The sequence below is a fragment of the Camelina sativa genome, chromosome 5 (genome assembly GCF_000633955.1).
Source record: "Camelina sativa cultivar DH55 chromosome 5, Cs, whole genome shotgun sequence".
In the NCBI taxonomy this organism is placed as follows: Eukaryota; Viridiplantae; Streptophyta; class Magnoliopsida; order Brassicales; family Brassicaceae; genus Camelina; species Camelina sativa.
The window spans coordinates 3,355,495-3,376,231 of NC_025689.1; the positions used below are offsets into that span (position 1 = coordinate 3,355,495).

The 20,737-nt window shown below is 35.7% G+C and overlaps 7 protein-coding genes across 7 annotated transcripts; 3 read left to right on the forward strand and 4 right to left on the reverse strand.

Moving 5' to 3' along the window:
* LOC104785236 lies at positions 383-1,722 on the forward strand. Its single transcript, XM_010510414.2, has 3 exons — positions 383-627; positions 753-860; positions 1,251-1,722. The coding sequence occupies exons 1-3, from the start codon at positions 493-495 to the stop codon at positions 1,551-1,553; spliced, it is 546 nt and encodes a 181-aa protein (XP_010508716.1). The 5' UTR covers positions 383-492; the 3' UTR covers positions 1,554-1,722.
* Positions 2,063-5,158, reverse strand: LOC104785237 (DNA-(apurinic or apyrimidinic site) lyase, chloroplastic-like). Its single transcript, XM_010510415.2, has 12 exons — positions 5,012-5,158; positions 4,703-4,892; positions 4,512-4,606; positions 4,303-4,382; positions 3,830-4,066; positions 3,438-3,733; positions 3,225-3,335; positions 2,982-3,125; positions 2,841-2,888; positions 2,683-2,763; positions 2,435-2,594; positions 2,063-2,359 (listed from the first exon to the last, which is right to left on the reverse strand). The coding sequence occupies exons 1-12, from the start codon at positions 5,062-5,064 to the stop codon at positions 2,238-2,240; spliced, it is 1,617 nt and encodes a 538-aa protein (XP_010508717.1). The 5' UTR covers positions 5,065-5,158; the 3' UTR covers positions 2,063-2,237.
* On the reverse strand, positions 5,340-7,956 carry LOC104788828 (glycosyltransferase-like At2g41451). The gene is made up of 10 exons (XM_010514608.1): positions 7,510-7,956; positions 7,255-7,404; positions 7,089-7,141; positions 6,761-6,869; positions 6,535-6,669; positions 6,395-6,439; positions 6,114-6,301; positions 5,876-6,017; positions 5,650-5,784; positions 5,340-5,555 (listed from the first exon to the last, which is right to left on the reverse strand). The coding sequence occupies exons 1-10, from the start codon at positions 7,954-7,956 to the stop codon at positions 5,340-5,342; spliced, it is 1,620 nt and encodes a 539-aa protein (XP_010512910.1).
* LOC104785238 lies at positions 8,197-12,018 on the reverse strand. The gene is made up of 13 exons (XM_010510416.1): positions 11,933-12,018; positions 11,734-11,835; positions 11,489-11,586; positions 11,299-11,396; positions 11,091-11,142; positions 10,735-10,827; positions 10,248-10,358; positions 9,847-10,129; positions 9,244-9,665; positions 9,058-9,167; positions 8,908-8,966; positions 8,630-8,817; positions 8,197-8,548 (listed from the first exon to the last, which is right to left on the reverse strand). Exons 1-13 carry the CDS (start codon positions 11,982-11,984, stop codon positions 8,360-8,362), a joined length of 1,857 nt encoding a protein of 618 aa, XP_010508718.1. The 5' UTR covers positions 11,985-12,018; the 3' UTR covers positions 8,197-8,359.
* Positions 12,620-13,774, reverse strand: LOC104785239 (protein EARLY RESPONSIVE TO DEHYDRATION 15). The gene is made up of 3 exons (XM_010510417.1): positions 13,659-13,774; positions 13,063-13,423; positions 12,620-12,985 (listed from the first exon to the last, which is right to left on the reverse strand). The coding sequence occupies exons 2-3, from the start codon at positions 13,400-13,402 to the stop codon at positions 12,834-12,836; spliced, it is 492 nt and encodes a 163-aa protein (XP_010508719.1). The 5' UTR covers positions 13,403-13,423; positions 13,659-13,774; the 3' UTR covers positions 12,620-12,833.
* On the forward strand, positions 15,568-16,886 carry LOC104785241 (cysteine-rich and transmembrane domain-containing protein A). Its single transcript, XM_010510418.2, has 3 exons — positions 15,568-15,810; positions 15,961-16,186; positions 16,563-16,886. The coding sequence occupies exons 1-3, from the start codon at positions 15,765-15,767 to the stop codon at positions 16,606-16,608; spliced, it is 318 nt and encodes a 105-aa protein (XP_010508720.1). The 5' UTR covers positions 15,568-15,764; the 3' UTR covers positions 16,609-16,886.
* Positions 18,485-19,093, forward strand: LOC104785242 (EMBRYO SURROUNDING FACTOR 1-like protein 4). Its single transcript, XM_019245526.1, has 2 exons — positions 18,485-18,595; positions 18,705-19,093. The coding sequence occupies exons 1-2, from the start codon at positions 18,532-18,534 to the stop codon at positions 18,863-18,865; spliced, it is 225 nt and encodes a 74-aa protein (XP_019101071.1). The 5' UTR covers positions 18,485-18,531; the 3' UTR covers positions 18,866-19,093.

Genomic DNA, 20,737 nt, shown 5'->3' on the forward strand with positions numbered 1-20,737 from the left:
ATAATACAGGTCTTCTTTAATTTTGGTCAACAAGACAATCAAAATTTTCCCTTTTTTCCAAGATACATTGAATTTTTTTTAATAATAATAATCTAGTCAATAAAATTCATTGGTTATAGATAATTTTACTAGATCATGTTCCATTTTTTACCAGTATAATCCTGTTTTGTTATATTTCTTTCTATCAGTTACTACTGTTTTCCTTTTATAATGATTTTGAGCAAAAGTGCAAAACAATGCATAAAAGACAAGTAAATTCTAGTTGGCAAAAAAGGAAGATAACCAATGAAATCGTGACAAGCAAACAAAAGAATATCAAATTCGTTCTCCCATTTATTAATACGATCGTGATCCTCGTGTCGGTCTTAGATAACAACAATACTCTAGTTTTTGTTCCAAACCACTAACTAAAAAGATCTGACCATTTTGTTCCATCCGACATTTTTTCAACTCACACACACATACAAAANAAAAAAAAAAAAAAAAAAAAAGATGGTCAGAGTAGCGATTTCTTTGTTTCTTGTTGTTGTTGTTTTAAGCTCTTTTGCATCGCCTTCCTCTGCGAGATCATTCATCACCGCAAAACCTCGTCCGATTGATTCGTTTCTCCCTAAACCAAAGCTAGAGGTAATAAATACCATTCTTTCGATAATTTAATCATTGATCAAGATTTGTGTGATCCATGAATTGTGGAATTGTATTTTTTTTTTTCTTGTTAATAATAATATTTTGGGATCGAATATAATTTTCAGAATGCGGGTGTGTGTTCTTACACGGTGATCATTAAAACAAGCTGTTCATCTGTGTCTTACACTAGAGATAAGATCAGTATTGCTTTTGGTGATGTCTACCGCAACGAGGTCAGTTTTTTTTCTAAACTTCGTTACTCTGTTTTGCATCTACATAATATTTATTTATCGGATTGCTTCAATAACAAATTAATCCGTAATCAATCTAATTCGGTATTTGAAAATTGAAATGTTTTTTTTTTCTTGATTTTATCTGGATATTGAGATCCAAGAAACTTGGCTTAGGTTTGACCAATCTCATCTTCCTAATTTCGATAAATTAATATTTCGATATAATTATAAATTTAATAGTTCTACGAAATTAATAAAATAAAATATTTCTAACATTACAAAATTATATAAATCATAAGTAATAACTTGTAGTTACGATGATGCATACAGAATGTGAAATTCTCTTGTTTATTTTGGTTTTTTCTTAAAAAAAAAACTTTGTTGGTCCAGGTGTATGTGAAGAGACTAGACGATCCACACTCGAGGACATTTGAAAAGTGTTCATCAGACACATACAAGATATCGGGACCGTGTATGCGCGACGTCTGTTATATCTACCTCCTCAGGCAAGGATCCGACGGCTGGAAACCAGAGAACGTTAAAATCTACGGCTCATCCATCAGATCTGTCACTTTCTACTACAACCTTTTTTTGCCTAACTCTGTTTGGTACGGCTTTAACGTCTGCAATGGCATTAGCAACACCAAGTCTTCTTCTCAGCCCATCATCACTGACTCCGTCGCAGCTATGTAAGATTTGATCAAAACATAAAAGCAAGGACTTGTGATTGAGTATCAGTGAATTCCCATTTTTATGCATGGCAGAACACACATGGAGAGAGAAGTACAATTATTGTGTTGCTCTTGAGTGTATTTGTTAGATAACATGTATGTTGATGCTTTTATTTGATCTCTATAGCCTAGCTTTTTTTTTAAAGAAGTATAAAATAAAAATATCAAGCAAACAAAAAATAGAAAAAGGATATTGCAATTTATTATAAATTGATCGAGAATGACAAAAAAGTAACATATCCTTAATACAAACGATCCATATCTATCTAGACCTCTACATAAGTGCTCTGTATCAAACTCCCTTGTTCTTCTAGACCTCTACTAAAAGTATTTAGCTTTTAGTTTTATGTTTTTTATAGAATGTGATTTCGTCACATAAAATCGTTGTTTACTTGATGCAGTGAACACAAAATGCATAAGTAAACTATTAAGTGAACACAAAATGCAGTGAGGGCAATGAAAGTAAAACCATACCAACAAATTGGACAAGACTCTGATTGTTTGGGGTTTGTTTACTGATATTTAAATTATTCTTGATTAACATGACCATAGTTCTCTGTCAAGCAAAACATGTGATTCTCTCCTTAAAGGCCATTACAACTTTAGCCCCAAAAAAAAAACTAGGAGTGGTGTAACTCTAGATAAATCAGAGCTTGAGAGTTAGGCCTATGGGGCAATGATCACTCCCATTAATATCAGGGAGGATGTAAGAATCATGGACATTTGCTGCGATTGATTCGGACACCAAGAAGTAGTCCAGTCTCCATCCTGATTTCACACCATTTCACCAGTTTAACAACCACAAATATGAATCTGAATATGTGTACCAAACAACTTTAATACCTTTGTTTGTTTTACGGCCACCATGGCGATAACCCCAATAGGTGTAACCGATTACTCCAGGATGTTGCTTTCTAAAGGTATCTACCAAGCCCTTGTCTAAGAAGTTTGCACCAAAGGATTGCCTTTCTTCTATTGTAAAACCAGCACTTCTTTTGTTCCCCTTAATAAAAGATTTGGTGGAAAAGCATGAAAAACGAGATATATTGGTCTTCAATGAAAGAAGAGAGAAAAGAACTCAAGTTAGTTACCGCAGGATTGAAGATGTCTATTTCCTCATGAGCACAATTTAGATCACCCGTCAAGATTACAGGCTTAGACTTCTCTAGCTCCTGTAGATGCGAAAGGTTCATTGAGCTTGTGTAACACGTACAAAAAAATAAAGAAATTCCAATAGAAAGTTTCATACTTTGATGTAATTGCTGAGGGTTCGATCCCATTCTTCGATCCTATATGACTTGAAAACCCACAAGATCCATTCGTTAAAATTCAAAGAAAACTGAATAACTCATATCTGTCAACAATAGAAACAAAAAGCAGTAAGGAGTACCAGTCTTTTTAAGCCATCTCCGGAATTAGGGACATAAGTGTTTATTAAGTAGAATGAGTCAAATTCAGCAGTCACAATGCGTCCTTCCATGTCATGATCTGATCCAGATAGATCGGTACCATATCTAACTGAGAGTGGTTTTATCTGTCAAAAGACCAAACTGATTACACACACAAACAATGTGATTTTAACATATCAGATCAAATGGACATTAACTAACAAATAAGCACATTCTTCTGTTACCCGTGAGATTATTGCAGTTCCAGAGTAACCAAGTTTTGAGACGCTACAGGACCAGAAACTATGATCATAGCCATCAATAAGAGTTTTCTTAATATCCTCAACATCCTTCATCTGTCATAACATTGATAGATATCTTCAGTACAAGATATTTCTAACATGGTAATGGTTAAAATATAGAACAGAAACAACTTAAGAAGGGCCTAAAATTATGACCTGGAGTTTAGTCTCCTGCAAGCACAAGACATCAAAGTTTTCTCTTTGGGCAAGCTGCAGAGCAGAGAAGCTCTCTAATTTCAACAATGCTCTCAGTCCATTAACATTCCAAGTCATAACCTTCACATGCTTGGTTCCCTCTGGTAGAGAGGGAGGTCTCATTGTCTTTGGGTTATAAGCTTTCCAGTCCTTCTGAGGCTTCTTATGAGCAAGTACAGTCCACGGTTCACTCTGACTCAGAACTTCACTAGAGATAGTTGATGATGCTTCCTCTTTTGACAGAAATTGCTGCTTACCTACGAAATTTTAAGCACACAAAATGTTATAAAATACTCTTATAGAGATGCCGGTATATATTACATATAATTCGTTTAGTTTAACAAGTGACAAACCTGTTTTAGTCAATGATTTCTGTTCTTTAGAGATAGCTTTAGAAGAAACTTTAGCTTTCAAAGTTTTCTCAGTAGACTGTTTCACTCTTTTCTCTCCGTTTTCAATGCCATAAGCTTCAGAGTTAATGCAATCATCTTCAGCAAGCTTTTCCCTGCTTCTGATCTTTCTTTTGATCGTGACACTTTCTGAACGGGTGGAAGTAGTAGTTTCCTTCTGTTCTGAACCAGAACTCTCACCTGAAATTGATACACTATCAAAGACTTGGTTTTCTTACTTAAAGAGAGAAAATGTAGAATAGAAACAGCTCCAAACCAAAATTCTTAACGGATTTGCCAAATAATCAGAAGCTATAGCAGTTTCGAGGACTAATCAATTATCATTCTAGTTCAAATGGAACAAGCGTACACGACCACTAGAATGCAAACAAGCATGAAACAGAAACGTGTGTGTTCTTGATGTTGCAGTAACATACCCGGTAAATTACTGTCCATGTGAAGCCGTAACGTTGAGACAAGTTCTTGTTTGCGCCCTTTCACAGGTAGGCCAAGTTTCCTGTATTCGAAAACCATTGTAACACAAACGTTCCACATCAAAGAACTAAGAAAATTTGCATGTCCACAGCAACAACAATAAAGAAGCAGCAAGAAGAGAAAAACGAAAAGAGAATATATAAAAACTTGCCTCAATGTGGTTCTCAGTTCTTGAACCGTCATCGCCTCAATTTCCTTTTTATCACCTTGAAGAGTTCCCATTTCATCTCTATCACTATCACTTCCCTAGGCATCAAAAAAAACCAACAATTAAACAAGAAAACCTTATTAAAATAATTTCCAGATTCGCTAAATAACGAATCCCCCAAACTTAGCACCAACCATCTGATCAGTAACTGCTGCAACTATCTTGAGGTCCTTTCTGTTGCTGTTGTTGTTGCTGATAGAGAAAGGTATAGATTTAACCGTAGTAGCATTTGACATAAGCCTCTTGTTGAAACTTACTGTTCCTACTCCAACACCAACGACATATGAACCAGCTCTTAAACACCTAAGAGGCACCACCAGAAACCTAGAATCACCATCAATCACGAAATTTCACCACAGCAAGTAATTCAGAATATAAAACAACAACCCAGAAAAAAAATCCGAAATTTGAACATTAATTAAAAGATTTAGACAGAACCGTACTTGGCGACATTAACGACGGAGCTCTGGAGACCTAACTGAAGAACCTTGTTCATCGAATTAAGGGCACACAGCCCAACCGAGAGAGAAGGGGGGAGAAAAGAACCGCCAAAAAAATAGCGTCTTTTCACAAACGCGATTCCCCAATTTCACTCGCGCGCGCGTATATGCACGCGTCCACTCTCTTTGTTCACTCTTTGATAAAACGCTTGTCACTATTACATAGAATGTATATATATGTATAAATGACCAATGTGATCCACAAATTCTGCTCTAATGCATCTCTTGTATAATAAATCCTACATCAAATTTGTAAACATCTTCAAGAACGTCAAAATTGAACATTTTGGATTGTATCCAGGCTTGGAGATGACTGCGGTGGTATCGCTGAGGCTGTTTGAGATTCATCATCAAGATCAAAATCCAACAGTCTTCTTGTAGTTGCTTGAGATGATGATTTCTTAGTAATGCTTGAGGTTGAAGAGTTGTGAGCTGAAGTTACCACTGAGCTGAAAACACCGGCTTCTTTTAGCTCTTGGATTATAACCTGTAAAAAGATTGGAAAAGCTTTTTTGTTGGATCAAAAGAACTCAAGAGGGTCATGTAATGTTTTTGGATTTGGTATTATAAAACTAACTGACCATTGGTGTATAAATGCGAGTCAGAATCCCCTTCCTAAGAAGTTTTAGTATCATATTCTCGTCAGTCCATACAACTCTTTCTCTGTACCATTGGAGCATTTCCTCTGAAGTTGATGTTGAAGCAATGATGAATGCCTGCAGATAGAAAAAAAAAAAGGAGAAATACAAAGATGTGATGAATAAGAACTATACAAGTAACTAAAAGAATAATAAATCCCAAGCTTACAGATCTGTCAAACTCTAGCATGAAACATCTCTTGACATCTTCTTTTGTTGGTTTGCAGCCACATCGATCACGTCTTGAAGTAAGATCTGAAAATTTTGAGTAAGTGTAATGCAAAATCGCAGCTTCTTCTAGTTCCATGACGCTGTCACACAACAAAGACGGGATCAATGTCAGATTACTAAAGCAAGAGAAGGGGATGTCTATGTTTAAGCCAAGTGAGGAGAGGACAAGAACATACTTTGGATTCTTCATGTAGTTGTTCCATCGATGAGCACCATTGGGACGAAGATGATCTTGAATCCGAGTAGCAGATTTCCCATTTGCATATGTTAGAAAATAGTTTGGATTGCCACGAGTTGCCTTTTTATAGTTTCCATAGTAAACATCTCTGGGAAGATGTTTAAAATTCTTCTTGAACATTGATACCTACAAGTTAAACAAACACTTTGGGATCTGTTAAAACTCATAGGAGCATCATCTCAAGATATATAGGAAGCTCTATATGATAATGCTGTGTACCTCAGTGAAAGGTTCTTTGATATCATCTCGCTCAACGCTGCTCTCCTGAAACAAGAACATTTGCGATTATCCACATCATCAAACCGAAGATATATAAAAAAACCTCAATTCCAATGTCTTGAAAGACTTTTCTGACTCACGTAATTTGCAAAGAGAACTTCATCCACCTCTGCAGGGACATCTCGGAGCAAATTTCTCAAGGAATATTCACGGGCTCCAGAAGGATGTACAAGCTCATCAGTGTCAAGATGCAGTATCCACTCCATACCAGCATCCTAATATACCAAGAATGTGAAAAAGTTGGCTATATAGTCTATTATTTTTTCTAGTGACTGACTGACTAAATATGTCAAACGTAACAAGTACCCTTGCCATAGTGATTCCCATTTCCATATTCAAGTTTTGTTTCACGAATAACTCGTAATTACATGGTTTGTAGAAAAACTTGGCTAACCAAGTCTCATTCCAAATCCGGCTGTAAAACCAACAAAAATATGATGGAAATTCAAATTAATGATATGAAATAACACCTCTACAACAACCATTTCACTTTTGATATGTCAATATGAAAAGAAGCAAAACACGAGCACACCAATCAGTCACCAATATGTCTAGGCTCTGTCTATATGAACAAAGGTGGTTCCTTCTTCTATATCCATAACTTAAGGACAGACAAAACACAAGAATTAAATACCTTTTAGCTTGCTCTTCTTCTAGTTCTCTTGTCCTGTATATAACATTTACACCCTGCAAACAAATAATAATGTCACTAGGAATTAGAAGAAAAACATAAAAGACAAAATCAGAATTCATAAAACAGAGATCAACTGTAACAAAACAAAACTCGAAAATAAACTCACAGGGATGGTCTCCAAAACTCGAGACACATTTGGGGAAGCAGCAGTGCCTTCAACGAAGAGATAAAAGGTTGAAACTCCAATGACCTTGTGATAAAATATCCATGGAAGCGTCTGCTCTAATCCAGCTGAAGTACTCGTCGTTATACATATCTACACACAACCTCAACCAATAAAAATCCGATTTTTTCATCATCAAATGAATAAAGTCTTAACATTTATCAAAACCCATCACATTAGGATTTAAGAGGTCTAAACCTTAGGTTTAAGATCTGGCTTGTGATGAGGAAGCTTCCAATCTCGTAGATAAGGAAACGACTGTGTACGGCTCTGACCCAGAAGAGAAACGCAGCTCGAATCAGAGGTAAAGGTTCGTTTCTCGAAGACGGTGGTGGACATACCTGGGAATTTGTAGTTATCTTCAAACCATTGCGTAACTGAATCGTTGATTCCGCCTCGCCATTGGAGGAGGAAGGCGAAGCAGGCCAAGGAAAGAGGAAGAAAGGTGATGAGTAAGAAAAGACGTGAGGAAGAAGACGATGGTGGTTTAGAGGAGTAGAGATCCGCCATGTGATGTGAAGGTTGGAGCAGAGAGAGAGGTGTTGTGATCTTTGAGGGAGACGACGATCTTATTCTGAACCTGAACCTGAAAGGAGGAGTTTTGAATTTAAAGGAGCCGTTTTTTATCTTTATCAGTTGGGCCATTCTTGTAATTTCTTCAATCTTCGCGCTTATTAAATAATTAAACACTTCTTGGATTAAGAAGAAACTTTTATTTTTGCTAAGTACTTAAATGGGGAGTTCGAGAGATTTGGCAATCTAATTTTGGACTTTTGACTTGTGTTAATGGCATTTAAGGTTTAGTCTACAAACTGAAGAAGTAAATTAATCCTTGGTAACGCCAGACAACTTTGAACAACCTTCGTTTTAAATATGTAACACAGTTTTATTTTTATACATAAATAGATGGGCGACTTGAGCTTCTTAGCCTATCCCATTCAAGTTCTTACAATGTCTCTACCATTTCCATAATAAAACCCAAAAATAAAAGATAAAGTGGAATTTTTCCAAGCTAAAAAAGATCATAGAGGTTTCTAGTTCAAATCAATCATAAGGACTCAACAAACTGAGGAACTTGAAGCTCAAGTTGTTGCTTCATGACACAGTTCATTAACCATTCGCTGCTGAATGTCCAAATTCCTTTCTTTGCTGCAAATAATGCCCCCACTGTGTCTTCTTCGCATCCTATGTATATCGTTTTTGATGTCTCCTTTACCTTTTTCACCCCACTTATCACCTGCAGATTTCCCCAAATAAATTACAATGTTTTCGATTCAAATGTGTTACACTTGAAAGAAGAGGTAAAGCTATTACTTACATTTCCACCAGCAGATTTGATGATAGCAGATGAAGTTTTGATAGGTAACTCAATGTTGGGTCCAACGCATATGTCATATCCTTTAAGCAACGAGTTTGGTCTAGCTTTTGCTCTAAGAACTGTGCTTTTTAGATCAGTATCATATTTTAACTGGTACTCTTCGTCTCGCAGTATGTGTGAAGCTTCATCTATTAAACAAAAACATAGTGTCAGCATTAGAATTCCTTAGTAAGTACCCATCAGAGTAGATTATTCAAAAAATGTTTGTCTCATCTTACTAGCAAATCTTCCTCTTCGGAAACTTTCTTTCAACCAACTTGGTGATACTATCCAAGCCCTGCAAGCAAGTATGATGGACCATAAACCGCGTTACTCCTATGTTTTACGCATAAATTCACTAATATGATGTCAGTAAATTTGAGACTAACCCAGAGCAAAGAGCAGTGCAGAAATTTAGAGTTTTCCTGACTTTTCCGGTGACAATATGTGTGCTCATTGTACCATCCAAGGTCACAACACCACCAAGTTTTCTTATAACCTGCACAGAATTCAGAAGACAACATAAGGTGAATAGAACACACATCTTAGGAACACATGAAATAGAAGTAATATACCTCTGTTAACCAAGCTCTCTTGTTTTCATCACAAATGTCCATCAGCAAGATTCTATAGTCTTGTCCATTTCGATGAGCTTCCATGTCTACTCCAGTCGTCGCTCTACATTGTTCAACATTGTTTCTTATGCAAATTGTGGGGGGCAGAGGATCTTTAGTTATATCCACTTTGGAGGAGGCACCGTCTTTTGATTGCTTTGCAGAGCTGAGAGTCAAATCTAGTTTTGCTATCTCAGAGTCATTATTCTGGTTTGCCCTAATCCTTTTGGATTGCAGAGAAGACAGTGAAGCTTCCCAAGATCTCTTCAACCCCGGTGTGGAACATTTGGTCTCACTATCAGCTGTGGTAGCTTGATCAGAACTCACGTTGTTGTATTCCTTTCCTGTGGCCGAGTCTATTGGACTTCTGATACCAGAGAGACCTATGGCAGATTATAACAGAAAATTTAACAAAATTCAAATGCTTCACAGTATGGTATTACACAAAAGGAACGTGCGTGAGTTACTTCATCTGTTTGTAGCCACATTCTCTTAGGCTATTTGGTGAAAACAATTGAAACAAAATAAAGGGTCTTAATCATAGAAAATAGTTGAAAAGCTTACAGTCAAGATATACGCTTTCACCAAAGCTCTCTCCAAGTTTAACTGAATCTCCAGCCACAGGACTTGTGCCATTATTTCTTGCTGACTGTGGAGATCCCTCAGACTGATATTTCCATGAAGAGGGAATCTCAAGGTTGGCAGGATTAAGAGAAGATTCCTTTTTCAAATGAGAAAGCATGAGAGTTGAACCGCCAGGAAAACACAAGGCTTTTCGAATATTAGACTTAATGTGCAATCTCTTTGCTTTTCCTTTGTGGTCTACCTCTGCTAATTTTATGTATCCCTGCACAATTCGCAAAGAGTTACAAGAAACCGAACATCAGAAGATGGTATATAGTTTGCATCCAACAAACTATAAGATAAACTCCGAGAATAATAAACATAGTGATAATTATAGTCACCTGTTTAAGCCAGAATCCTTCAGATTCGTTGTCTGCCCAACAGTATATAGTTCGGATGCCAACATTCTGGAGTCTCTTCATTAATTCTTCATAGATGAGTTTACCAAAACCCTGAAAATGCAGTAATTAAAACCAATCTACATCTTTTCTTGATGAGATTCCTAGCAAGCTATCTTTAGTAAAAGTGTAAAACCAGTTTCATAAAGAAGAGAAAAAAAGGTGTAAAATACTATAAAACACTTAATCCAGGTATGCAAGATCTAGACATTTACTATTAAGCATAAGACCTTAGGTAAAGCATTGCTCAATAAGAGATATTACAATTTCTCAAACTGTTGCCAATAGGAAATGCAGAAGTTTAAATGGCGACTTACAACAGTAAGTGTCAAAGAGTCAGAGCAAAACGAACCTTTTTCTGGTGTGTGTATGTTACTGTTTAAATGGCGACTTACAACAGTAAGTGTCAAAGAGTCAGAGCAAAACGAACCTTTTTCTGGTGTGTGTATGTTACAGCAGCAAGAGGTATCTCAGCATACTGTGTATCAGCAGGGACTATTTGATAGGTGATTGCAGCCAAGATCTACAAAAAGCACACGCCAAATAATACAACTCAGATGCAGTAAAGCAGATAATCTAAAATGCATTGGTAGATTAAATCAAACAGATTCTGCCTGTCGGAACAAAACAGTAAACTCCTAAGTGCATAAAAATTTCAAATCTTTAACAAAATTGTGAAAATTTCATAGTGTATACATATCAATGATATCATCAAAATTCATCTAGGGCCTAAGCTGCTTTTGAACAAGAACTTACTAGAGAAAATAACTAAAGGTTCTTAATTACCTCATCTGAGACTCCACCAAGCGTGGACTTCAAAACCAATGAACAATACTTTCTGCAAGAGAGTGAAATGTGCAAATAGAGCTTAGAAAATGTGTTCCATTCCCAATGATTTTAGTGAAAAATAGCCAAAACAACTCTCAACAAAAGTCCAACTTGAAACAAGTAAAGAAAGGTTATGAACTTATGGTAAAGAAGAAGATTTATATACCCTTTAGAGACACATCTCTCAAGAAACGCAGATTGTTTCCCAGTGTTTGAAGCGTATCTCATGTCAGGTAACTCTTGGCTATATAACATCAACACTTCCTGAAAGAGTTTAAGTTACTAAAGTTAATGCCTTTATTTCTCATAAGAAATCAAATCAACTGTCAAGTGATTTTGGTCAGAAACCAACTTACCTGAAGATGAGATTTGGTAAAAAACTCATCTTCATCCCGAGGATTAAGAAGAAGAAACATGTGTTCTTTCGGATCCGCAGAAACCATTGTATCCTTCTCTGCACATAAAACAAAATAAACTACTTAAAAGCAGCAGATAAAAGAGAGAACTTTAGCATTTGCTACACATTTTTTTTTTGGCTATAGAAGCCGTCTAAGATTAACAGATGAAAATGAATTCAATAATCAAATCCTAGGACACGAACCTGAGATTTTAACTCTGTTGTTTCTGGGGAATTTGATTTCAATGCTTTTGGTTCCTGATTCACAGGTGAAACTCTTACCATCCACTGCGACCTCGTAATCACCTTTGAGAAATCAAAATAAAAACACACGACGCTTCATTTGATTGAGTATCGGGGGAATTAATAATAAAAAAATCGAGGGCTTTGTGATTGTTCTTACCGATAGGGTAGAGAGAAGAATGCAGCGGCGATGCTCTCCTCTTCGGCGCCATAGTAAAATTTCGAGCGGGATTTCGAAATTTTTTACTTTGCAGAAAAATGAAAAATACTAAAACGAAACGAAACGAAACGTCGAATGTAATAAATACATTTACTCAAAGGGCATTTACGTAATTAATAGTTCAGTGTTTTGGAACGCTTTCGAGTTTATAGTATACTAATGTCAAAGTCTCGTTCTTTTGGGGAAATTTTACTAAATCCGGTTAACAATTCAAAAATGTGTTCATGAGTTCTGTTGATGGGTATCTCAGGTTGGTGTGGTTGACAATGACATTGAACACATATGGTAAAGATCAGGAAAGAGCTACTATATTTGGAAACAGAGGTTGACAACAAGTGCTTTCACTTGGTGAAGTATGTTCCAAGAATTAATGCGTCTTTGCTTGTTATATCAGTAAACCAGAGTTGGTAGAGAACTGAACATTTCAGTAGTTGGCAAGTGAAAAGCTTCTACATCTCAGTTTTGGATTGGTTTCTCCTGGTCTTAAAGCCAAAGCAACATTGATTGATGCAACTGCCTCTTTAGCCATCACGGATTCAGTATAACCAACTCCTAAACTCTTCTATATCATAGAAATGTACTTTTGTCTCTTTTTAGACAGTTGAATCAGAAGACTTTGGTGAAACATTAATGGAAATGAACACTAGTTTCTCATATCTCTTGAAAGTTTACATTTGTTTTTTTTATGTTTTTACATTTTTGTGATAACAACAAGTTGAGAATGAACATCATAAAGGTACAGAAGTTACAGAAAATTACAAAGGGTACATTGGTGGTGACTAAGATAAGATACACAGACCCAAACTGCTCTGACTAGTTTTAACAACAAACCCAAAACCCTCTAGCGAGGCTGATGGATGTTTCTGGGAGCAGCAGCAACCCTCTGGTTTCCCCATTTGGCTGGCTTCTCCGCATACTTAGCCGGTTCTACGTACGATCTAGGACTCCTGTTCCCAGTTGATTTCCTTATCATCTCACCATTCTTTCCTAACCCTGATACATAGATAGAACAACACAATTAGGCTTGGATTTGCTTTTTGCATATTGAGAAGAATCAAAACCAAACTTACCAAATTCAGAAGGCTGTGCTTGGTACAACATTTGACCATCGAAACCTTGATCAAACTCAGCAGTGTCGAAGAAATCTTCCATGTCATCAAAATCAAATGACTCTGGGAGAAGATCAGCTACATCGACCTGATGACCTCCACCACCATTCTCATTCTCACCGTTGTCATAGAAACCATCTGCACCTTGATGCTGACTGATCCAATAGTCATGGTACCAAGTCGAAGTCGTCACCAATTGCCACCACTCCGGTGAGAAATCTTCCACTTGACGTACAGCTGCCGGAACAAAAAGAGGTGCGTCCGGGTTTAGAGTAGATCGTCTTCCTGATACCATCGCCATTTCTTAAAAACACTCTTAGATCTACACACACAATAACAGAGATTACACAGTGAAATCAATAGATCTGTATATATTCCGATAGCTCAGTTGAGATCTAAAAGATAAAATCAAATTACTGATCATCATCACATATGTTCAAAACTAGTCAAACTCAGATAGATCAACACGATCATGACAAAGATCTAAAACTTGAAGATACAAATCACTTGATTCATCTATCAAAATCGAGAAGAAGAAGGAGATGATCTTTTTTTACCTTGGGGCTGAGAAAATATCTGCAAGTTGATTTTTTTTTTTTTTTGTTTGTTGAAGAAAGCGAAATGGATTAGGATGAATGAGACTAGAACCTACGTTGCGAGAAGATGAGGGAGGAAGGAGTAGTTAATATATAAAGTGAGGTTCGGTGACGAAGCTGAGGTTCGGAAAGTCGTGGGCATGATTAAAAAGATGAGAGACAAGTGGGTAGGTCTGGACCCATAGCTAACATGGTTTTGAGTTAAATCTGCCGTCCACGTGTTGACGCGTTACTGTTGGCTTTTTTTGACTTTCTTTTGCTAGCGTTCCAATCCTGTTGGCTTACTCACACTAAAAGTTAAAATTGTTTTTATTCTTTTTTAATAAAATATCTTTAATAAATTCGGTCGGAAGAGGATAAGGTAGAGAAGTCTAGGAAGAACCTAATCCAATATATAAGCCCATTATCTACGTAATGGGCCTAACACACTCATGATTTGTTTTTTAGTTACTGAGCAGACATCACACTACTCTTACTAAAATACGGTAGGAATTGTTTAAGAGATTGTTTGGTTACATATTGTAGTTGTTTGATTCGAGGTGATCTCTGTTTAACTCGGTCGATAATTAAATTTCCAAGTTAGTCTTGTGATCGATTTAGAAGAGGAAAATATCTCAGAGGAGACTATTGATTAAGGATGACTAGGAATATTCAATAGTGATGTTATTTTCGGGCTTTGGCTTGATCTGATGATTGTGGGGTCTGCCATATTTTGTCAAGTGTGTGTCACTGTAACTGGTTTCGTGCAATATCAATCATTCAACTTGTATATAACTGGTTTAATGAGGAGTTTGATATGAATTTAAGATCATCCTTGGATTAGACCAATATGATAGTTTGTATACTTTCTGTAAGTTAACAAGAGTAGGAGATTATATGATTATGTTATCTTTTTTTTTTCCATGCTAGATCTGTGTGGTGATCTGATTTAGAGAAAGTTATCCCTCTTTTAGTCATTGCAATATTGTACCATCGTTTTCGAAATTGAACTCACATTGAAGTTTTTTTTAGCATTTGCTAAATTGCAGATAGAATCCCACATAATACACTATTTAACGCTCGTTCAGTATTCTTATAGTAGTTCTCAGCTTGTGCTTTTTAGCATCTTGTGTTTCATCTTCTTGCTAGACTATCTCATTGGGGCAATAAATGAGATTAATGGTGTATCGTGTTACCAAAAGTATATTATAGCATATGCCATCGTCTTAAGTAATGTGTGAACATGACATAATTTGTAGGACATCAAGTGTGAGTAAGCTAGTTAAAGAGACTAACTAAAAGTGCATTATTGGTTTTGATCTTGATCTCAAGTTTATTTCAATAAGGTGACATCTTTGATTAGTAACTTTTAATAGCTAATTAAGAATTTGAGGGATACGATTGTGTAAACACTGGATACAATAAGGACCTTTGTATAAAAATGTGAAAGAATAATTTAGATGGCTTATCTTCTATTCTATTATGAGTTGAGCTTGAATGGTTGTGAACTTGTGATCAACAAGAGAAGAAAAACTAATTTCAATTAGTATTTTGGTATTCGTATGCATTCAATTACCATGTTACAAAAAAAACATATCTTAACAAGTTAAGTAATATTTAAAGTCAAAGAGTCAATAAGATATTGATTTTCTTCTTAATAGTATAAATCAAAAGTAAAATATACTGACAACTTCAGGCATCACTAGATTTTCATTTTTTTTTTAAGACACAACACAACACAACACACTAGAAGAACGAACAATTAAACAACCAATGAAAAAGCAACAGTTGAGAAACCGCGTGAATCTTGTTGATTCGTTTTCATCATCGTATTGAACGCTAAAGTTATGGATAAAAACAAGAAAAAATAATAATAATAACTGCCAAAATTAAAAAACGCGTTTTACTTAAAACACTCTCCTCCTTTTCCTTTTTCCTCGTCTATCGCTCTCTCTATTAAACTTTTCTTCCGACTCACACTTTTGGATCTCTCTCTCTCTCTCTCTAGGGTTCGTGTGATCTCCTTCTTCCTCTTCTACGACTTTTTTCATATATTTCGAAGAAAAGAGGAGATCAAGAAGAAGAACAATGAGCCAGTACAATCAACCTCCCGTTGGTGTTCCTCCTCCCCAAGGTCCCTCCTCTTTCTCAATTATCTTTTCTCTAATTCCGGTTTCGTATTAATCAGTAATTGAATAGAATTGTTAATTTTTATCATTAGATCTGTTTGTTGATTATGCTGAATTTATGTGTGTGTGTTTGGGATCTGAATTGTTATTATTAGGTTATCCACCAGAGGGATATCCAGCACCAAAAGATGCTTATCCACCACAAGGATATCCTCCTCAGCAAGGCTATCCTCCTCAGCAAGGCTATCCTCCTCAGGGATATCCTCCTCAACAAGGCTACCCTCCTCAGCAAGGCTATCCTCCACCGTACGCTCCACAGTACCCTCCTCCACCACAGCATCACCAACAACAGAACAACAGTCCTGGCTTTCTTGAAGGATGGTTAGTCTAACACTCACTCTAACTCTCACTCTCACACTCTGATTTTTATTAGTATAATTTTGACTTTATTCCCTTATCTGAATATTTCATTACAGATTCTTAAGACTATATGTGCATGTGCTACCAGCTAGAATAGAGAATATTCCTCTCTATATATCTTGACTTTTTTGTGTGTGTGTGTGTCTGCTTAACATAAAAAGAGTGTGAATCTGATGTTGGTTTTAGTGAATTTTGCATCTAGTATGTACTGGTTACTACTACTACTACATTGTATGTTTAAAAGCAAACTAGATTTGTGATTTTGTTTCCTTCTTGTTTTGGTTTTGTGAATGTTTTGTTTATGAGTACTTTGAATTTTTTTCTTTTGTGTTTGCAGTATGGCTGCACTGTGCTGTTGCTGTCTCTTGGATGTTTGCTTCTGATTGTGGAGTCTCTCTACATTATTAAAAGCTTTCTTCGGGATTTGATTGTAAGAGGGTTTTTTTTGGTTAAACAAAAAAAAACCTTTTAATTGATTTGTGGGCATTTAAAAAAAAAAATTGGATCTCTCTGATGATTCTCTTTCGTTTATGTTTTATGTTCTTCGGTTCATAACATTAACTATTCGTCTCTTTGACGTTCTGGCTTAGTTTGTTCTTTTTTTGGTTTTTTTTTTACAATGGGAATGTAAATTGGTGGGGAGACACACTATTCTATGCCATAGTTTAATTGCTTTTAGAATGAAAAAAATCTCTCTCTATGTTCATAATTCATATCTCAATGATTATAGGTTCGTCCATATATCATTGAAAGAAATAGAATCGTTTCGCGTGGAACTTTCACTGAATGTGTACAGTCTTCGGATCCACATGGCCACATGGGTTGGTTTGGTTCCATTATTGCTGTTAGGTGATGGTTTTAATCCGGGAGAATAAAGATTAGTATGAAAATGATATAGCAATTGTCATCAAGGGGAATGAAGATATTAGTATGATAAGTTATTGCAACTAGTACAAACATAAACATAACAATCGCAATAATCTATTTAAAAAATCCCAAACAGTCATGACATCCATCACAGTCATGACCCATGAATTAAAAAAGCCGAATTGGTGAAGTCATAATGACGAGAAGAAGACTCAAGAAACGTAGATGCATCATCAGGCGACGACCCATACCGTTTTGTTTCGCCGTTGACATAAAGAATCAAACAGCTTTGGTTCTTTCCCCCGACTACAATCGCATTCTCTTTCTTAAATCCGTTTGTCGACATTGATTGAACACAAGGTTTAGTCTTGTCGACACATTCTACTCGACTTGGCCTCGGATAATAGAAATCGGTTGGGAAAAAATTGAACTGAAGAAGGCCCGACATTGTAAATCAAATCGAACGAAACTCAACAACTTTGTGAATGTGTGTATAAAAGTATTTTTCGTGTGGTTCGTATTCCTTTTATTTCGTTATATATATAGAATGTGGAATAAGGGGTTCAGAGTGATTTTGGGACTTTGAAGTTTCTTGGGCTTTACGAGTTTTGCTTGATGAAAAAGTCTAGATTGGTTAGGGTTTGAAAAGTCTTTAATCTGCGCCTTTGACATTAATCACGCATCTAGAAACAACTAGAAGAATAAAGCAACGATGGTTTCTAATTTTTCTTGTTTCCATATCAGTTCACTCGAATTTTCATAAATTTCCTTATTTAAATATGAACTTTTATATGTCTCCAATTTACAACAAAAACAGTTGATGATTCCTGGCATATTGAGATTTAGGAACGACGCAGAGGGTGAGGGTGGTAATGAAGTTGTATTTATGACCACTAATAATGTGCTCTGTTTTATTAGTGTTTTGGCCTTTCGGTGCATGTCATTTGTTTTTGCATCTGTTTGGCAACGAGAATAAGACGACCCTTTAGTTACAAAACTTGGTCCCAAGTCTCACCGCAGTGCCCTTCTTGAGGTTTAAGAAATTTGAACTGCAATATATATCCATGAAGCAATCATTTATTGATTTTTCAGGGAACAAAAGAGTAGTTTTGTTAAATGCTTGAAGTAAGAGGTGTTCTGTTGACAAAGCTTGATCTCTAGTTTGCAAAATGTCAAAATGTTTAAACTAGAGATTAAGAAGAAATTTCATAATTTCTACGATCAGCCCTCAGAAACAAACCGAAATATTTGGAAAGCTCAAAGATTGTGACCGCAGAAAAATATATATGTATATATTATCTTTAAATACTGTATTACCTAATTTAAGCTTCTCTATTTCCTCCCTATATATATATAAGCTTGCGCTTTGGATTTTTAACAACGACTCAGTAAGATAACTAAAATAACACAACATCATATCCTTTTAAGATATTCAAACCATGAAATCATCACATGCATCTCTCGTCTGCATACTATTGTTTTCTCTATTGGCTCTACATCAATGTATGTATAATTAGTTGTCTAGCTCATATGTAATGTTCACTAAATATCTCTTTGGTTTGGAGCCGTCAAAGTTGAGTTGATATATGTGTGTTTCAACTTAAATGTGTAGGTGCGAGGATAGGAAGATCAAACAAAGTGGATATGTCTGCATGCTTCCTTGGCGACTGCAACAATGTTTTCGAAGGCGGCTGTTATTGCTGCCCCAAAACGCCAGCTCTTTGTTGGGCTGAAAAAGATTACTGCACCACTTATTGTCAATCTCAAAGCTAAAACCCTTTGATATAGTACTCATCTACATCTACATGTTCCATTTTTAGATATACATCTATTGTCATTTGTGTTCGCATCTGTTTAACGATGAGAATAAGAGTATTCCATATTACACATACTACTGGACCCAAGTCACATGACCCGATCTTGAGGTTTAAAGATCTTGTAATCGTTACTATATATGTACGGATACTTCGTTTACAAGTAATATACAATAAGATTCGTATTGATGTTTTTTTTTTTCTTTTTTTTTCATAATCTGGCCGGGAGTCTCAGCATTTAGACTTGTGAGTTGTGACAACCGACAAGAAGGGCACTCTTGCCATTTAAGACTTCTAGTGGCCTACAATGATTGAAATCGTAGTATGAAGATTCGAACTCTAGTCGTCAATCACATGATGATTCTTTCAACCACTTAACCATATGCATCTCTTTGGAGTAGATTAGCATGGTCCCCGCACAAAAATGATATACGTACAAATCAAAAATGTTTTTGTTGTTGTTAACTCTTCTAATGCTTGATGAACCCGAATCACTAAATATACGTCATGTTCTCGGAGATGGAAGCAGGATCCAAAACTGCAACATCCATTAAGCAATCACTTTGATTTTCCAAGGGGACAAGAGTTGCTATTTAGTTAGAAGCTTTGATTGTTAAGAGTTTGTCTTTGGACGAGGGATCGGAGTACGTAGCTTGCAAAAATGCTACACTAGAGAGATTTCAAGTAGAGGGAGATTCATACATAATTCATAGGACGTACTACTACTTGGGGCGGCTCTAATTCCAATATATATATATATATATATATATATATATATATTAACCTTATAAAAGTTTCTTCAAATACTGAGAAGGCAACTAAAATAGAAAGACTTTCTTAATTTGCCTCGTATCATCAATCTAGTGCAATTTTATAATATCTTCGAAATGTCAAGAGATAAAGTTATAAACTAGTCGGTTCGATCAAATTTTGTTATCATTTCTCGACACACAAATTATTTTTTTAAGAAGAAAGGCGGTCACGGCCGTACCAAACCAAGTAGTGCGTCTTACGTTCGTTCTGTAGATATTTTCCCTCGATTTTTTATAGCCGAAAAAGTTGAATTAATATTGTTGTTGCTAATGCTGTCGATACTTTTGGTTTCATAAAAAATCCTTTATAACGGAAAAAAGGAACACACAACGTGTTTGGCCACGCCGAGGTTAACCCACCAAAAAAGAACTCATGCAAATGTTGAGAAATTTACACAATACAATATTGGCTTTTTTGGAAGGAACAAAATATTGATTGACTACCAAAAAAAACAAAAAAGACCACAATTTTCTTACTGATTTATGCTTTCGCGTGTCACGAAAAAGAGACATGAACCAAACTTTACGCCAAGTACAAAATTAAATCATAGTAATAAAATACCCCAAAAACATCCTCATAATTACGCACCTATTAATCTAAAGTTAAAAAAGAAAATTAGGTTCTTGAGGGAGGATGACTAGACGACCACTGCACCTGCATACCTGTGACGATGTCAGAACCCATAAATTGTAAATCGAATCCAACAAAACACCAAAACATAGTAATCAGACAATTAACATTTTTTGTTTCTTTTACTCCAACTATGTTTAGGAGAAAAATAAACTTTAAACAAAATAATTAAATTAGGTAATACTATTTGTTTCCTACCCAACAGATACGTTGAAACTATTTTAAAAAACGGCAGATGAATCGGACTCATTATAGTAGTAAATAAATGTAATCAAACTAATAAAAGAAAAAATCAAATAAAAAATAAATAAATAAAGAATGATTCATGATAGTGTTGAGAGTATATATAGGAAGTATCAAAAAAAAAAAAAAGGAAAAAAAAAAAAAA

Coding starts and splice junctions, on each gene's coding strand:
- LOC104785242 (XM_019245526.1), top strand. CDS start 18,532: ATGAAATCATCACATGCATCTCTCGTCTGCATACTATTGTTTTCTCTA. Junction 18,596..18,704: donor TCTATTGGCTCTACATCAAT/GTATGTATAATT, acceptor TTAAATGTGTAG/GTGCGAGGATAGGAAGATCA.
- LOC104785237 (XM_010510415.2), bottom strand. CDS start 5,064: ATGAACAAGGTTCTTCAGTTAGGTCTCCAGAGCTCCGTCGTTAATGTC. Junction 2,595..2,682: donor TAGACATCTTCAATCCTGCG/GTAACTAACTTG, acceptor TCTTTTATTAAG/GGGAACAAAAGAAGTGCTGG. Junction 2,360..2,434: donor TGGCCGTAAAACAAACAAAG/GTATTAAAGTTG, acceptor GTGTGAAATCAG/GATGGAGACTGGACTACTTC.
- LOC104788828 (XM_010514608.1), bottom strand. CDS start 7,956: ATGGCCCAACTGATAAAGATAAAAAACGGCTCCTTTAAATTCAAAACT. Junction 6,302..6,394: donor TCAAAGAACCTTTCACTGAG/GTACACAGCATT, acceptor TTTAACTTGTAG/GTATCAATGTTCAAGAAGAA. Junction 5,556..5,649: donor CTCGCATTTATACACCAATG/GTCAGTTAGTTT, acceptor ATCTTTTTACAG/GTTATAATCCAAGAGCTAAA.
- LOC104785241 (XM_010510418.2), top strand. CDS start 15,765: ATGAGCCAGTACAATCAACCTCCCGTTGGTGTTCCTCCTCCCCAAG. Junction 15,811..15,960: donor TGGTGTTCCTCCTCCCCAAG/GTCCCTCCTCTT, acceptor TGTTATTATTAG/GTTATCCACCAGAGGGATAT. Junction 16,187..16,562: donor CCTGGCTTTCTTGAAGGATG/GTTAGTCTAACA, acceptor TTGTGTTTGCAG/TATGGCTGCACTGTGCTGTT.
- LOC104785236 (XM_010510414.2), top strand. CDS start 493: ATGGTCAGAGTAGCGATTTCTTTGTTTCTTGTTGTTGTTGTTTTAAGC. Junction 628..752: donor TCCCTAAACCAAAGCTAGAG/GTAATAAATACC, acceptor TATAATTTTCAG/AATGCGGGTGTGTGTTCTTA. Junction 861..1,250: donor GTGATGTCTACCGCAACGAG/GTCAGTTTTTTT, acceptor TTGTTGGTCCAG/GTGTATGTGAAGAGACTAGA.
- LOC104785238 (XM_010510416.1), bottom strand. CDS start 11,984: ATGGCGCCGAAGAGGAGAGCATCGCCGCTGCATTCTTCTCTCTACCCT. Junction 9,168..9,243: donor AGAGAGCTTGGTTAACAGAG/GTATATTACTTC, acceptor AATTCTGTGCAG/GTTATAAGAAAACTTGGTGG. Junction 8,967..9,057: donor TGCACTGCTCTTTGCTCTGG/GTTAGTCTCAAA, acceptor ACTTGCTTGCAG/GGCTTGGATAGTATCACCAA.
- LOC104785239 (XM_010510417.1), bottom strand. CDS start 13,402: ATGGCGATGGTATCAGGAAGACGATCTACTCTAAACCCGGACGCACCT. Junction 12,986..13,062: donor AGCACAGCCTTCTGAATTTG/GTAAGTTTGGTT, acceptor TCTATGTATCAG/GGTTAGGAAAGAATGGTGAG.